The following is a 17,422-nucleotide window of genomic DNA, read 5'->3' as shown; positions in this document are numbered from 1 at the left end:
ATTACATACAATGAAGTGTGATTGTTGAAGTATCACGAATTTAAGGCATTCATTGTTAATGAAATGTTTACATTCTCATATGGTCTCCATCCTACTGCCACCATACCTCGAACAACCCCATTCCTGGCCAGTTAGGGGAGATTTGAGTATTTTAACACATAGCTAAGAGCAAATCCAGAAAAGATTACATTTATAGGCAGTATATTTCTTAAGGAATATATTTGCTTATTAAATGCAGTGTTGCTGAGGAATTTAACATTTAAAAAAAAAATAGGAACGATAAAAATCTAGAAACTGAGAGGTTGGGTGTATAATGTGAAAACATAAAACTTTTTATTTATGGATATTATTTAGCTTGACTGACCATTTTTCTCAGTCGTAAACTGCTGTTTCTATTTTTAAGTTATCAAAGTTTACACCTAAAAGGAAAAAGTGTTTATGTGGAAAAATCAAATGTTTTTGTATATCAGGAAAATTACTTTTAATAAAAATATACTTGTGTTAAACTAGCTGATGGCTTTGGTCTTAGAAATATTATTGTATGCGGACTTTTTTGAAGTATTAAAGGTACCTCATAACCTCTAGATAACTGGGCTCCTGGTCCTTTACACTGGTATCTAAACTCAAGTCCTTTCCCTCTTTCTCCCCTTCAGAACACAGTACTCTCAGCTTTGCTTACAGTGTGCAATTCTGCTGGTGAAGCTCTGGATACTGGACAACAAACAGCAATTATGGAAGTTGGGAGTCAACTTTGGACTGTTTTAAACATTAAACAGGTGAGGAAAGCAACTTATCCTTTTTCTGAAGAACAAATAAAAAATAGTGAAAAAAGAATAGTTCTGAAATTTCCCTGTTGAGTAAAATTTAATTTCTTTGGTTTCTTGGTAGAACTTATGATTAGAACTTAAATATCTATTCATACTCTCGGACAGTTTTCTTTTTCAGAGTGTGATAACATATTAGTAAAATTAGAATATAGTAATGTGACAGGGGCAGTCGTCCCTATTTATTTTTCTGACTGGTTCGACCCTGCTTCTTAAAAGGAATTAAAAATCTCCCTGTTGTTGCTGTTTTCTTGAATTAATGTAGCCTACTTATGTGATTCTAGGGTCTTTTATAAAATGCTTGGGGCATTGGAGAGTGATCTGACTTAAAGGTGGAAGGGGAAGTGAACAGATGTGGCTAGTTTGTATTCCTCTTTCCCAACAAAGCCAGGAAGCCAAGTGATGAGCAGGCTACAGTTAGAATGATATACATCTACACAGATGGTTCTAAACTTCATAGGTTAAAAATCTAAATGTGATGTTTGTTTTCTTTGACTTGGTAGGATATGTGAGCTCTGGCAAACAGTGGAAGCTGAAGGCAGCAGCCATATTTTTGGGAAATAATATAAATAATTTTGCTGATAACGTTTTATTATTAATGCTTATTTATGGTCTTATTGTCCTACTACAGTATTTTTACTTCAACATGTGCTTTTCCCCTGGATGCTCAAATCATTCAATAATTATTCCAGATTCTTGTGCTGGGGATATAGCTTACAATATTAATAAACCAAAAGTATGAAGAAAAATGGAATTTTTGAGACTACTAAGGAACATGCATGCTTTTCCGTGGCAGACAAAAGTAACTAGTAGATCCTCTATAGACTTAAATCTGTATTTCAATCATGTCTCTGCTTTTTCCTAGCCATGCGATCTTGATCAAATGGTTTAAACTCTCTGATTCTATTTTCTTATTAGTAAAGTGAGGGTAATAATATCTACCTCATAGAGTTGTTATAAGGCATAATAGAGGTAATAAATATAAAACACTTATTGTCTGGTATATAATAAATGCTCAACAAAAGATTGCTGTTATTATAGCTTTTCTCATGTAATTGAAAATTTTCACCAAAATTATTTTTGTTTCTCACGTAAGATAATAGGTCAACCTTACATTCAGCAGACATTCAGCCTTTTACTTGCACTGTTGGGATTTTTCGTTCAAACTCTAGATCCTCGGCTGATAATTCAGGTAAGGATAGAGTGACCAAATTGCTATCTTGCTTGCTAAGGGCGTTGTTAAACTGCTATCACTTAAAGTAACTTTCTAGAAACAGTTCTTTAAAATTATTTATTGCCAGTTTGCTTGTTACCCATGTCTTGTTGAACTGAAAATAAGTGTCACAGATTCACTTGTCTTCATCAAGAATATCTCCTTCTTTCTCTTTCTTCTCAGAGTATTGTCAGTATACTGGGCTGTCAATTCAGCCTTTATTAGTTCTTCTTTGTCACTCTGCTACGCAGCAGTTAAGACTTGTTGTTGTTGCTGTTAACTACCCAAGAAAATTCCTGAAGTTAGGAGTCATGTGCTATACCCTGCATTCACAGCATTTTCAAAGGCATTTCAGCAGCTGTGGGAATATGGACTATAACCAACTTGAGTTAAAAGATAACTCATTGTTTCTTTGAAGAAATTTTTTTTTTTTTTTTTAAAGAAGAGCTCTATTGAGTTTCTCTCTGGCCTCCCACTTACATGGCTGGGACAGCCAGAACTTCAGTCACTGCCTGGAGAACCCTTGTGGTGTTGGCTCAGTTATGCCATTCTTTTAGAGGTTCTAAGATGACAGAGAAAATGGGAGAGGCCTTCAATTTATCTGAAGTGATTTAGAGGCTTTGGAATAAGTCCATACTGGATAGAATTGATCCTAAAATTGAGAGTTAGCTTAAGTTTAGGGTTAGGTAGGAAAGAAAAACAAAAAATGTTAAGAGGGGAAACTGACTCTTTCTGTTTAGGAAGATAATGGAAGAGATGATCCTGTTGCGGGATAAACTAGTATCAGCTTTGTTTTTAGTAGTCTTGTTAATGATGTGTACATGAAGAAGTTAGCATTACCAAGTATTTACTATTTAGGTATATTATTTGATAACCATATGTGTAATATAGACTACTAAATTGTAAAAATGAGAGAGAATACAGTAAAATAATTGACTGAACGTAACAATTCGAATTTGCTGATTCTGAAGTCTCTAATATTCTTTTAGAAAAATTAAGTGCTGATAATTTTGATATAATGTGCCTACCTTTATAAAGTACAAACAATGAAAGTTCTAAAAGTTTAAAGTATATTGTTCATATAAGTTTGCTTCCTTTATGAAAGACTTTACTTCAATGTTTCTTTAAGTCAGGGGTTGGCAGCTAGGCTCAGTGGCTCAGCCTGTAATCCCGCGCCTTTGGGAGGCTGAGGTGAGTGGATTGCCTGAGCCCGCGGGTTCGAGACCCGCCTGGGAAACTTGGCGAGACCTCATCTCTACAATAAATAAAAAATTAGCCGGGTGTAGTAGCGTGCGCCTGTAGTTCCAGCTACTTGGAAGGCTGAGGCGGACGCCGGAGCCCAGCAGGTCAAGGCTGCAGTGCCGGGAGCGGCCACTGCACTCCAGTCTGGGCGACAGAGTGAGACTCCAACTCAAAAAAATTAATTAATTAATTAATTAATTAAATCAGGGGTTGGCAAACTATGGCCCCTTGGCTAAACTTTGCTTTCCTTTTTTTCAGCTCAAGGAGCTACAGATAATTTTTTGCATTTTTAAAGGTTTGTGAAAAAATATGCAGCAGAGAACATGTTCCCTGCAAAGCCTAAAATATTTACTGTTTGACCCCTATCACAGAAAAAGTTTGCCAGTCTTTACCAAATAATGCATTTCTAGCAATAGAACTTAAAATACAGGCATACTTGGGAGATATTGCAGATTCAGTTCTAGTCTATCACAATAACACAAGTCACATGAATTATTTGGTGTCCCAGTGCATGTAGAAGTTTTGTTTACACTATACTGTAGTCTGTTAGGTGTGCAGTTGCATTATGTATACAAAAGACAATATGTAGCCCTCATTTAAAAAGTATTTTTGTTAAAAAATGCTAATAATCATCTGAGCTTTCAGTGGGTATAATCTTTTTCCTGGTGGAGGGTCTACTTTCAGTGTTGATGACTGCCAGTCAGTCAGTGTATTGGTTGTTAACGGTTGGGGTGGCTGCAGTAATTTCTTAAGCCAAGTTTGCCACACCAGTTGACTCTTCCTTTCATGAAAGATTTCTCTGTAGTATGCAATGCTATTTGTTAACGTTTTACCTACTATTGAGCTTCTTTCAAAATCGGAGTCGATCCTTTGAAACCCTTCTGCTCCTTTATCAACTAAGTTTATGTAATACTCTAAATCCTTTGTTGTTGTTTCAGTCATGTTCACAGCATCTTCACCAGAAATAGTCCCATCTCAAGAAACCACTTTCTTAGTTCATCCATGAGAAGCAGCTCTTCATCCATTCAAGTTTTATCATGAGATTGTAGCAATTCATACACACTTCTCATTCTAGTTCTCTTGCTATTCTCACTACATCTTTCTCCATTGAAGTCTTAAACCCTTCAAAGTCATTCATGAGGGTTGGAATCAACTTCTTCCAAATTCTCATTAAATGGTGGTATTTTGACCTCCTCCCAGTGAATCAAATGTTATTCATGGCATCTCGCATGGTGAATCCTTCCCAGAAGATTTTCAGTTTGCTTTGCCCAGTCCATCAGAGGAATTACTTATAAAATGTTTTCTTTAATAAGACTTGCAATGACTATTGATCTGTAGGCTGCAGAATGGATGCTGTGTTAGTAGGTATGAAAACAGTATTATCAGCGCTCTTGAATGACTAGGTGCGTTGTCATTGAGTAGTAATGTTTTAAAAGGAATCTTTTTTTTCTGAGCAGTAGGTCTCAACAGTAGGCTTAAAATATTCAGTAATGTGTTGTCATCCAGGCTTTGTCAGCGTTTCCTTTAAAACTTTAAAGCCAGGTATTGACATCTCTCTTGCTGTAAAAGGCTTAGATGGCCCTTCTTCCAATAGAAGGCTATCTCGTCTGCACTGAAAATATGTTTAGCGTAGCCATCTCCATCAGTGATCCTAGCTAGATCTTCTGGGTAACTTGCTGCAGCTTCTACATCAGCACTTGCTGCTTTACTTTGCACTTTTATGTGATAGAGGTGGCTTTTTTCCTTAAACCTTATGAACCGACTATGCTAGCTTCACACTTTTCTTTTGTAGCTTCCTCACCTCTCTCAGCCTTAATAGAACTGAAGAGTAGTTAGGGCCTTGCCTGGATTAGGCTTTGGCTTAAGGAAATGTTGTGGCTGGTTTGCTCTTCAGTTCAGACCATTCAAACTTTCTCCACATCAGCAATGAAGCTGTTTCACCTTCTTATCATTTGAATGTTCACTGTAGTAGTACTTTTCCTTTGCATTCATAACTTAGCTGTTTTGTGCAAGAGACCTAGCTTTCAGCCTTTCTGTGCTTTTGGCCTTTCATTATTTCTAGCTTTTAATTTGAAGTGAGAGATGTGAGAGTCTCTTTTTCACTTAGAGACCCTTGTAGGGCTTAATTGATCCAGTTTCAATGTTGTTGTGTCTTAGGGAATAGGGAGGCCTGAGGAGAGGGAGAGTGATTCTGGAACTGTCTGTTGGTGAAACAGGCAGAACACACGCAGTTGATTAAGTTTGTTCTTATATGGGCCCAGTTTGTGGCTCCGTGAAACAATAGTAACATCAAAGAACACTTACCACAGATCACCAACATAGACTACTAATAAACAGGTTTGAAATATTGTGACAATTATCAATATGTGACACAGATGAACACATGCTGATAGACTTGCTTAATGAAGTGTTGCCACAAATCTTCAATTTGCAAATGAATAAATAAGCACAGTATGTGCTGGGAGTAATAAAGTGAGTACAATAAAACAAGATGTGTCTGAGCAAAATAATTTTAAAGGTTTGGTATACAGAGTTTTTCATGAACATGTGTTTTAACCGTTCCTTGGTCTTTATCTCTGTAGGTAGTAACTTTGCAGACCTCACTACTTAAATTAGAACCTCCTGACCACGTTTGTTTGGCAATGCTGACCTTTTTATCTTCTCTAGGAAATCTTTTTATACCTCACACTATCCAGGTAATACTCCTTAATTCTGTTCTTATATTATTAGAAACAAAATCTCTGTAAGAATTTGTAACTAACGGATTTTTTAGCCTTTTAATTTCTGAAATCCAGACTACTGACAATGAAAGTTGGACAAAGAAAAAATCTATTTTCCAGAGGTGACTGCCAAAATAGAACACATTTTAAGTTATTTTGTTTTAGAAAAATACATTGACATATATATAATTTATTGGCTAGCTATAGTCTGACAGAAGAGATTCTCATTCAAGTTGGGCACAGGTAGACGGTTCTTGAGGGTAGTAAGCCTTTGTCTTCTAGGGTACAGTGTATACAGTATTAGGAAATTTGGTAATTTATTGAAGTTATTTTTTTGGCTATGTATCCATGAAAGAGAGATTGTTTTTAAAGACAGAATTTTCAAAAAGTTGCAAAGTATATAGAGCTGACGAATGTTTACTAAATTGTAATGTAATGGCCTGGCAGTACATATCTACTGAATTTTAAAACACAGACCTCAGAGCAAAAGGAGATCTTCATAAATTGAGAGTTTGCCCTTCTCATTGCAATAGTTAGACCTAACAATTCTAAATAATTGATATATACTTTTTTTTTTTTTAACCTCCAAGGGACAGACTATAAAAAGAACTCACACTGGTGAGAATTTTCTTCTGTAATCGGAGCAAACACATGGTGGATGGGATTATCTCAGTACATGTTGATTAAACACTTTAAAGCAAAAACTAAACTAGTTAATTTCTAAATTTTATTTGTTCACAAATTAACAACAGTGTCCCATCTGTCTCCATATTGTAAGGTTATGTTTCATTACACAAGTATAGAGGTTAACAGCTTCTTTTTAAAAAACTCTTGATAAAAGTATTCAAAGATACTTGCCTTGGAACAGTCTTTTTACCATAAAATAAGTTTATTCTAAAATGCTGCTTCATTCATGCATGGCTGTGGACACCATGCATTGGCCTAAAACCTACGAAACAAATGTTTTATTACTAGAATTTGCAATGCCTTGTATATTCCCATGGATGAAGTCAGGGCCTAAAGAAATGTTTCAGTTCTTACTGTATTAGGCACTGTTTTATCATTGGCGATACACTAATGAACCAAATTAATAAATCCCCACCCTCAGCCTGTTGAGAAGCAACATACAGTAATGTGGTGAGACATATATATATATATATATATATATATAAAAAATGGTGGTAAGTGCTTTGGAGAAGAATAAAGCAGGAAAGGAAGGCAGGGAATATGAATATGGGGATAGTTTAAAACAGGATATGGTCAGTGGAGTCTTCACCAAGGTGACATGTAAGTGAAAACCTGAAGGTGGGGAGCAAGCCATATAGGTATCTGGGAAGAAGTCTTCTGAGCTGAAGAAATAGCAAGTGCAACGCCTCAGAAAGGGGAGCAGGCCTGGAAGATTCAGGAAAAAGGTACAGGACTTTGCAGGCCATTCTAAAACTGGCTTTGACTCTTGAGGGAAATGGGAAGCTACTGGAAAGATATGGACAAAGGAATGACATGACCTACACTTTTTAATACGTATCTACTGTTGCCAGGATTATGGAAACTTGACAACACTGGGTGCATTGAACGTACTCTACTGAGGTTTCTTTTTCTCTTGGTTTTTTTGTAGGACAGAATTCTGCCCAACATGTCATGTATTTTTGCATTACTACTAGCTGACAGGAATTGGCTGCTAGAACAACATACCTTAGAGGCGTTTACTCAGTTTGCCGAGGTAATTATAAGACCGTCTTCTCACAATGACTTCTAAAACTTTTTAATATTTCAGATACTCCAACACATTTATTGAACTCCTTCTGTATCTTAGTCATAAAATTTTTTGGAGGGGATATTACTAGTCATCTATTTACAGGAGCTAGAAATTAGGCCTAGAGAAACAAAAGTGAATTTCCTGAAGTCCTCTGAATGTCAAGGACCAGAACAGGCCTTCAAACCAGGTCTACTAATGCAGATACTGTCTTCTAGACAGTATTTTTGGGTTGAATGAAAATACATTTTACCTTGAACAATCATGAGAGTTAAACCTGGTAGTTTAGTTCTATAGAGAAGGTAACCCCTGCAATGGGTTGACCTTCTACTTTTACCCACTGCTATGCAGTCATGCCTTCGGTCTGAAGGGAGTCCAGAGGCGTTAGTATGCCTGCACAGAAGTAGTTAAAGCTTGCAGCACTAAACTTGCACAGAAGTTAATACTGTATTATCCCAAGACACCCTGAAAGAACTGTGAGTTTATCATCTTTGAGTATCCTCTGGCACTGAGTATTTTCTTTTAAAGTGAATTTTGATTAAGGTAGCCCTTAAAATTCATTTTTCCTTATAAGTTGAAATAATAATGTCGATTTTGTTTTTTAATAGGGAACAAATCATGAAGAGATAGTTCCACAGTGTCTTAGTTCTGAAGAAACTAAGAACAAAGTTGTATCCTTTCTGGAGAAGGTACTTTTTGTATAGCCCATGTTTTATTTTTTAGTATATTATCATATTGTGTAATTGGAACCAACTTGTGTATCTTCTTAGCTTAAACTTTTCACATTGCTCAGCATGGTACTCACACTGTTACTAAGCAACTGAGACCAAATATCAAGTTACAAAAGTGAAATCTCTCTGCCTGTAGATTGAGGTACAGTAGAAATGATTATCCAGGCAGTGGGATGAGTAGCAAGGATCCCTAAGCTATTACTACTACTAATTTTTTTTTTTTGCTATGTTTTCCCAGGTGGTCTCAAACTCCTGAGCTCAAGTAATCCTCCCACCTTGGCTTCCCAAAGTGCTGGTATTACAGGCGTGAGCCACCTGCCTGGCTACTAATCATAATTAGTTGCACCTGATTACATAATCGGCTAGGCTTGAGAGGATGATTATTACCATATTTTAGGTTTAATTTAAGTATGGGTTTTCTGTGCTGGTTGTGGCCAAGATCTATTTTTCCAAGATTGTGATACTATTTTAAAACTTTTTAGTTAGAACCAAAACTCTGAATCATAAGGCTCCCATGTTTGTGCACACTTTGAAACTTAGGTGGTGACTGTGAAGATATAAGTCAAAGGTTAATTGAAATACTAATAGAACTGTTAAACCGCAAACTTAGAGTAAGAAAGTAAATTATACTTGAGTATTTCATTTTTATATGATCATTATTAAACTGGGCCGTATGTATTTTATATATGCAATTAAATACACACATACACACAGAGATATATACATATTTTGCATATATGAGGGGGACCCCAAATAGACAGAATTATTTTTTGTAGGGCAGGCTCCTTGTATAGGCTTTCCCTGCTAGGTAAGCCTTCTAGGAACCCATCAGCATGAGTGTACTAGCTAGTATTGTGAGAGGGTGTGTTTGGCTTTAATGAATTCTATTTTGCGCATTCTCCCAATGTGTTTGTGCATTTCAAGATGGGTGATTTACACAAACTATCTGCCCACACACCGTGCTGAGTGTTTAAGCAGTGTTTGACCAAAACCTGAATGGCTCCTGTGCCCCACCTTCCCTATTCACCCAATCTCACCCCAAGCAACTTTTATTTCCCCTGATGAAAAAAGTCCTCAAGGGGAAATGTTTTGCTGATGTGGAAGAGGTGAAACAAAAAATGGCAGCACTAAAAGGCATCAAAAATGACAAGTTTTGAGCAGTGGAAAAAGTGTCTCTATAGGTGTATTGCATCAAATGGAGAGTACTTTGAAGGTGGCTGAAGTTTAAAAATGTAAGGATAAATACACAATTTATTACAAATGATTTCTGGGTTTTTTGGGGTCCCTCCTCGTATAGGATATATTTTACTTATATCTTACATCTAAGCTGGATTTTAAGTGCATATGTGTGTACTTTGCTGTTGCCAGTTTCTTTGCCTGTGTAGTAAGGGCTAGCAGACTATTCCCCCCCTGAAAAAGGAAAAAGGGCTCTACAACTTATCTGTAGAAAACATAGTAAAGTGATTGTATCTAGATAACACTAAGAGGAAGGAAGCATCTACAGATGAGTCCAACCAACTCCCAGAATTTGCCTGGTTCACAGACTAAGCCCAGAATGGTTGGACACTCAGAACTTAGTCAAGTTATCTGACCTTTTCAGTTTCTGAACATTAACACCATTTGATACCTAGTAAAGAGTGCCAACATGCTGATGTTTGCTTGGTTTTTCATATTCTCTGGCAGACTGGGTTTGTACATGAAACTGAAGCTGCCAAAGTGGAACGTGTGAAGCAGGAAAAAGGTATCTTCTGGGAACCCTTTGCCACGGTGACTGTAGAAGAAGTAAAGAGGCCACCTTTGCAGGTATGGGCTGCTTTTCAGTATCAAACTCTTAACAAGGGAGATTCTGCCCTTATTACTTACTGATAAGACAGGAACTAGTTTGGTTATTGGTCCGTATTTAAATTGCAAATCAAATAGTTCTAGACATGTAAAATTGTCCTGTTTTATGGTAGTTGCTTCTTTAAAAATCAGTTTTTCTTCCTGAAAGGTTATCAACACATAGAAATGGGACTAAAAACTTTAAAAAAGCTTTAAGCACCATACCTTTCAGGGAAATTATTTGTTACTCTGGTGATGCTATACGTGCAGTAGTTTCTGAACCACAGAAGAAAATCAATCAATTCACTCACCTTCCAACATGTTTACTTTGACCCCTTACCTCATTCATTGAATCAACATTCTATTCTGGCATTGTCTAAAAATTACACCTAAATAAATCCTTGTGAATTTATATTTATCATGACCTTCCTTCGAAGACTTTTTTGCAATTATAAAAAATGTCTTGGCCACAATACTTTGCTCCCCCGTGCAATGCTTGAAAAACCTAGTATTTTATTTAACTGGCTCCAAAAGTATCTGAAAGATTATGACTTTCATCAATTACAAAATTAGCATTAAAACTAAACAGAAACATTTTAAAAATTCATACTTGGTGCTTTTTTTGTAAGGACAGATTATGAGATATGTCTACAAAATACCAGAAATTACTGGACTAAGCATTTTTCATTGGGAGCCCTTTGGGATAGGACAGGACACCGTAAACCACAGTGACAAGCCAAAATGCATTCACATATCTTTTTAGATGAATGTGTACATAGGGCCTTTGAAATCCAATGACTAGAATAACATTTGCACATAAACTTTTTTGTAGTTTTAGAATTTGTTCTAATAAGCTTCACTCCAGTCCAAAAGGAAGTTTATTTTTAGGATGGGTATTATGGCATTGCTTATTGAGTGTATTTCTCACTTTTCAGCCTTGTGCAAAAAGAGCTCGCCATGAGTTCCCCTTGGAAGAAGAGTACAGGTCAGCACTGCAAACAGTAGCAGAGGCCTTGGAAGCAACGGAGTCATTACTCCAAAAGGCTCCTGCTCCACCCTGGCTTCTAATGGAAATGGAGGCGCTCCAAGAAAGGATTGATAAGCTAAGACGTTGCATACTCTAGGGTGAAACGCAGATGGACTGCACCATATTATCACTAGGCAGAACTGATTTTGTCAACCTAAAATATATTTTGTAAATGAAAATACTGATGTAACTATGTCTGTATATTTTCTAGCACATATAAAACAGCTTTTGTAAATTGAGTCTAGTGAAAATAGTCTTTATTTGACATTTAGAGAACAGGATTGGTGGGAGATATTTCTCATTAAGAACTTTGGTACAATGTAATACACATGAAACAGTCAGTAACTGCCTAGGTCCACACAGAACCATTCACTCAGACAGTACCACTGTAAACAAATAAATAAGTTGCCTAAGGAAACGATAGCAATTTAAAATCATTTATATAATTTATAGCTAAAATTTTTTTTCAGTAAGTTGCATTTCATAATAGAGCTTAGTCTTTTGACTGTTAAAGAAATGGCACAAAATTAAGCTAACCAGCTTGAATTTTTATGTTTATTTTCTTTACTTCCAGAATTGTCCTGGAAAAAGCAGTAAATTCAGCCTTTCCTCAGCTACTTCTCTTGACAGAAACTGGCCTCTGTCAAATGCAGACTCTTCCTGGAAAACAGTACTGTGAGCCTCTCCACTACCCAGGGCTTTTAGCCAGCACTTGAGGTCAGTCTCAAACTTCAGTTGGCACAGACTAGAAAAAGAACTCCTGGTAAGGGGAAATAGGCCACTTTGGGGTTTTGTTGTTTTTTTTTTTTTTTTTTTGTCCATGGAGCCTACTTTTGAGGTATTAATTTGCTTTGTTTTTTTAAAGGGAGTTCATTTTCCCAAAGTTCAGCTCACATCTATTGTCACCAGTTGTTATCTTCCCAGTTCAGCTCCCCTTCTTCTCCCCAGCCTTCAGCCTCTCCCTGCAACAAAATAAAGCACACCAAGAACAACTCACTGAAACAATCTCCAGATTTGAAAAGCAGGAATTTTAAAAAAGGACTTAACACTTGTCTTTTGATGACAGAATATACTTCCTCATGCTAAGTAAAATAACTTAAAGCTACAACCGAAAGCCAAAAAGTTAGAGGATTACTTTGGTTCTAGTATTATGAAAACAAAGCACTGGAAAATAGCTTTCCAAAAACCATAAAATCTAGTAAAATCAGGCACAATGACCATATTCTTGGTTTAATTCTTTTTTCAAATAAAAATGTTATTCATGTGACAAGTAAATCATTAAAAACTTAGCCTAAGTATCGCTACATTTTTCCAGGGGAAGGAAAGATGCTAGTTATAGAAACTGGTTTTGTTGATTTTATGCTTGACTTGATTATTTTAGCCAATTGTGTACATTAGTCTTTTCCTTCACTGGGAAAACAGCATGTTATTTGTTATCGATGGAATAGTGCAATTGGGACCCATAAGGGAAATCGTAAAGCTAGCAGCACAATTTAATCCAAAGATACTCACCTCAGTAATTTCTGCTGCAGCAAATTTTGAGGAAAATTGCATCATTGGTGAGACATCATTCTTGTTGGGAACCACCATGTCTGTACTCAGTTCAGGTAAAATAAGAAAAGCTGCTGAAGGCTTAATTTCTGGTATCATGTCAGCAAACCAATCCAACTCAGGATCTGGTACTGGCTTCTTTTTTACTTGAATGGTAAATTCTTCTCCTAAACCAAGTTCTGATGGAACCTTAAGGGGCCTTTCTTGTGATGACGCTTTTAGTGGCTTGATTTGGTCTGAGTCATCCCCATTTTGTACAAGTCTCGTCTTTTGGGGTAGGCTTGATTTCCAAAGCTTAGATTCATCAGTGAGTGGAAGCAAAGCAGGAATGGGCTCCCCTGAGGTAACAGGTTTTACAGCAGTGATTCTACCTCCTGGGTTTATTTCAGTATCTAAGCTGCTGGGCTCACAGTCATCCCAAGCTGGCTCCTGCACATCCAAGGTAGTACACTGGGACTTGACAGCATCACATGGTTCTCGAGGCCAAATCTGTATGTTGAAAGTTTGGTTCTCGGACTCCTCAGACTCACTCCAGTCAGGCCACTCCTCAGATTTTTTAGAGCTTGATGGGAAATTTTCACTGTCCTCGGAAGTATTTTTCACATCTGAGATCCCATTCATTGGAAATTTAATAGGCTGAGAAAACTGATCACCTGTGGTGATATATATAAGAATTATTCTAATAAAATAATGGTTAAGTGCAAGCAGCACTTTTAAGGGAAAGTTAGCATTAAGGAAGTGTGTGGTTTTAATTAGCTGGAAAATGTCCATGCACACTAAACAAAGGGTATCCCAGCAGAACATCCCTCAACATTAAAGATCACATAAGTTATCAAAATACTTACTATATAATGCTTATATAATATCATTAACCCAATGGAAGCATACCAGGTAACAACTAGAGCATCCAATCCCTTATTAAACATCCAAATATAATGTATATTGGCATAATTTTCTATAAGTAAATACAGAAATGCTCTAATCCAGGCAATGACACCCTTAAGATGTTAATTATGTATGCCCTGAGAAAGTGTTTTATGCTCCAGTAAGTTGCCTAACCCAATCCTAAGTGTAGTTAAGGCACTGAAAAATCTTATGCAACGTATTAATGAGTTTGCTACTATTTTCCCAAACTTATTTTACCACAAAACTCTTATTTTCGCAACACATTCTATTAGCATCTTTCAGAACTATCCTTCTCAGTACAGTCTGGAAGATGTTACACTAAGGCATCAGAAGTCCCCAAAACAATTCAAGTAGTGTCAACCTCTTCTCACCAGTTACAGAGAATGGGTGGGTATATATCCAATAGTCAGGAGAAACAAGATGAGACCAAAGTTGACTTACATGATTATAAGTATGAGAAATCAATCCCAAATGCCCTTTATTTTCATAATTTAAAGTCATTACTCTCAGGAAAACATTTAACTAAGCAATGTAAAAGCTTTGTAAATTTATATTTCTACCTGTCTGTAAAAGAGTATTGTAGTAATCCTGCTGTATTTGCTTCTTGCTGCTGATGGGCATGTTGCCAGAAAAGAAACAATTAGGGAACATGCTAGAGGAAGTGTTCTCCAAGACTGGCACCATCTGACTGTGCTGGCTGCAGACACATGTGGGAGAATCTGAAGGCAAATGAAAACTCCAAAAAATGAAAGGGGCAGTAAGTTGCTTCTTGATCAATTACGTGTTTGGTGAGCAGTAGCTAAGGGGAATGAACACAGATAAAAGACAAATTGCAGGGAGAGAACATCTACGCCTCTTACTGGATGGACTGCCTGTCCCTAGACGTGTGTAAGAGCAGGCTGGGTCCACTTCACATGGTGATGATGGAATAGAAAGGACTCAAGCATTATACAGATACAGCCTTTAGTTAAATAATATGACAGCTTTAAAAACACGGTGGTGATTTAAAACCATAACTAATTCTACTTACTTTTAAGATTAAAGGGTAAGAGCATAAGCACAACAAGATGGATGTACTTAATACCACAAAACTATACATTTTAAAATGGTTAAAATAATAAATACAAGCCATAACCCCCAACTGGGGGAGAAGGGGTGAACTGTTTTAAGAAGATGTCTTTAAGGGTTGACCAGAAAACTTATACTCAAGACTGGGCATTGGTCAAAAAGATTCCAGCAGAATTTTGGCTGCAAAAATAGGGTAAGCGGGAAGGTGTGGGGTAAATTGTCACTATCAGGCCCCCAGTTCCCTTCAGCACATCTCCCATTCTCACGCCGCCCTCCCTCTAAGGCCTGGCCTCAACAATCCCTCCACCCTCTCCCTTATTTGTGCCACTGTTCTCCATGCGGAATTCCTATCCAGTGTCTTACCTGATGTTCTCTAAACTGTGTTCCCCCAGCTCTCTTTCAAGCAGACTTACTCCTTTTCAGGCAATAATGCATCAGGCAGATGCATTTCCTACTTTTATTTCCTATTTTCCTTAGGGATACGTTTCAGAGACTTCAATATTAGCCCTTATTCTTAAGTCTGACCATGCAGGTGAACTGCAGAAGACAGAAAAAAGAAAAGGAAAAAAAGTCCAAGAGGACCTCCCCCAGACATGCCTCTTGCCTCCTGACCTGAAGGGCTGCTAATAACCATAAACCTAGGATGGAGGCTGCACCAAGGTGCACTTGGCTTCCACAGTGAAGAGCCGAACTTGGAAAGTCAGTGGGATCAGACTGCTGCTCTGTCTTACAAAGTCTTTAGGAGAATTCATCTTAAGAAAAATGCAACTGCTCCTGCTGCTCTGGTGCCTTTCCAGTTTCTAAGATTACAGAGTAATCCAGATCAATGTAAATGGATATACATCTTTGGAATACAGAATGTTTACAACTAATTAACTCTGTCCAATAAACAAAACAAATGTTAGGAGTGGAAACTTCTGCTAAAATTCAGCATGGAAAGGTGCCCCAAAAATTAACCCCTAAGCCTTATCTCAAAAACTATGCCTCTCAAAAAATTGTTTTCCTTTGGCATGATATATAAACACAGCTCATTTGCTGTTTGATATAATCTGCTAAAAGAACTGGAAACAAATAGGCCCCATCCAATTCAGTATGTACAATTAATAGCTGAAAGTGAAGCTATAGCCTCAACATCACCTTTTCCAAGCTCTTTGGAGCCAAAATGACACTGGTTTCATTAGGCCAAGAAAGAGGTGAACTCTCTTCAAAATTTTAGGAAATCCAGTGTTGTTTCAGAAATTCTCTTTGCGTCAAAATTGGAGAAAAACCTATGTGAAAACTTTCCTACTAATTTTCCATGCTGTCTACTCACTATCTGTGAGAAATGAATTAGAGATTCAGAATTTCGTAACATGATAATTGTCCTATTTGAGACTATAAAAGGGAGTGAAGAAGCAATGACACTGTTGATACAAAGTTCTGATAAGACCAGGAATTACTGCTGTCTCCCAGGTAACTTCCAATGGGAACATACCAGAAATAAGAATTTATTGAACTACCTAAAAATTAATAGCTTTTTGCCCAGTGGGCCAAAACAATCAAAAGAACTTAAACATCTAGTGTTATTAAGAATTGCTACAAACTTTTTGAAGGTGACAATATCTGAAATTTTAGAATATATCCTTTGATGCAGCAAGTCTACTTATGAGACTTTATCCTACTGCAGTGAAATCCAAGATGTAAAGTTGTCTTCTGGCATCTGCAGGTGCTCCAGTTCTTTATGTAAAATGGCATGTTTGTGTATAACCACAGCACATAATCCTGCATACTTCATGTCATCTCTAGATTACTTATAAACCTAATACAATGTAAATACTATGTAAGCAGTTGTTACATTTTAGTTTTTATTATTATTTTTTCTTACTATTTTAAATATGTTTGATCCAGGGTCAGTGGAGTCCACAGATAAGAAACCTGCAGGTTAGATATGGAGGACCAACTGTAAAGACACATGTATAAAGATATTTACTGCAACACTGTTTGTAGAGATTAAAAATCTGAAAATGGATGCATTATCCACGATTAAGAAAATCATTGGATGGGTTGCATTCAACGAAATATCAGGCAGCTACCAAGAAGAATGAGTTAGCTTTCCATGTGTGGGCCTGAAGGCAAACTCTTGATATGCTGTTACAGGAAAGCAAGCTGTAGATTTGTGTGTGGTGTTTTCTCATCGTTTTTAAAAAGGTCCTACACAGCCATGCAATGCTTAACAGTGGGGTTACGTTCTGAGAAATGCATCTGTCCTTATATGACCATCACAGAGTGTACTTAACACAAACCTAGATGGTATAGCCTGCTACACATCTAGGCTATGAACTGGTACATGTTGCTGTACTAAATACCATAGATAAGTGTAGCTCAATGGTAAGTATCTGTGTAACTAAACATATCTAAACATAGAAAAGGTACGGTAAAATATAAGAAAAAAAATGGTCCATCTGTATAGGGTACTTACTATGAATGGAGCTTGCAGGCTGGAAGTTGTTCTAGGTGAGTCTTTGAAATGTGAAGGCCTAGGACATTATTGTATACTACTGTAGACTTTGTAAACACTATACTTAGA

General features: G+C 36.9%; 2 protein-coding genes across 3 annotated transcripts in view; one reads left to right on the top strand and one right to left on the bottom strand.

Annotated features, from left to right (window-relative positions):
- Positions 1-513: 513 nt before the first annotated feature.
- LOC103253499 (uncharacterized protein C1orf112) lies at positions 514-11,570 on the top strand. The gene is made up of 8 exons (XM_021709451.1): positions 514-567; positions 654-776; positions 1,921-2,016; positions 5,862-5,975; positions 7,615-7,719; positions 8,361-8,441; positions 10,167-10,286; positions 11,240-11,570. Exons 1-8 carry the CDS (start codon positions 514-516, stop codon positions 11,426-11,428), a joined length of 882 nt encoding a protein of 293 aa, XP_021565126.1. The 3' UTR covers positions 11,429-11,570.
- The window catches only part of SCYL3 (SCY1 like pseudokinase 3), a 36,538-nt gene continuing 30,679 nt past the window's right edge, over positions 11,564-17,422 (bottom strand). Inside the window, exons 11-13 of one of the 2 annotated variants that reach the window (XM_008051785.1) lie at positions 14,349-14,507; positions 12,844-13,535; positions 11,564-12,293 (exon numbers count right to left, since the gene is read on the bottom strand). In XM_008051785.1, the coding sequence (XP_008049976.1) occupies positions 12,234-12,293; positions 12,844-13,535; positions 14,349-14,507 (911 nt within the window). In that variant the 3' untranslated portion in view covers positions 11,564-12,233. The remainder of the gene's footprint in view (positions 12,294-12,843; positions 13,536-14,348; positions 14,508-17,422) is intronic. The other variant, XM_008051786.2, reaches the window with a different exon arrangement.

Source organism: Carlito syrichta, unplaced genomic scaffold (assembly GCF_000164805.1).
Source record: "Carlito syrichta isolate Samal-C Ts95f unplaced genomic scaffold, Tarsius_syrichta-2.0.1 Scaffold233958, whole genome shotgun sequence".
NCBI lineage: Eukaryota > Metazoa > Chordata > Mammalia > Primates > Tarsiidae > Carlito > Carlito syrichta.
The sequence above is the reverse complement of the archived record's forward strand: the minus strand, read 5'-3'. Positions and strand labels throughout refer to the sequence as shown.

What these genes read in the sequence shown, in the direction of transcription:
- LOC103253499 (XM_021709451.1), top strand. Translation starts at nt 514, where the DNA reads ATGGCTTTGGTCTTAGAAATATTATTGTATGCGGACTTTTTTGAAGTA. An exon ending in TTATACCTCACACTATCCAG is followed by an intron (nt 5,976 to 7,614) that starts GTAATACTCCTT and finishes GTTTTTTTGTAG; the next exon opens with GACAGAATTCTGCCCAACAT. An exon ending in CGTTTACTCAGTTTGCCGAG is followed by an intron (nt 7,720 to 8,360) that starts GTAATTATAAGA and finishes GTTTTTTAATAG; the next exon opens with GGAACAAATCATGAAGAGAT.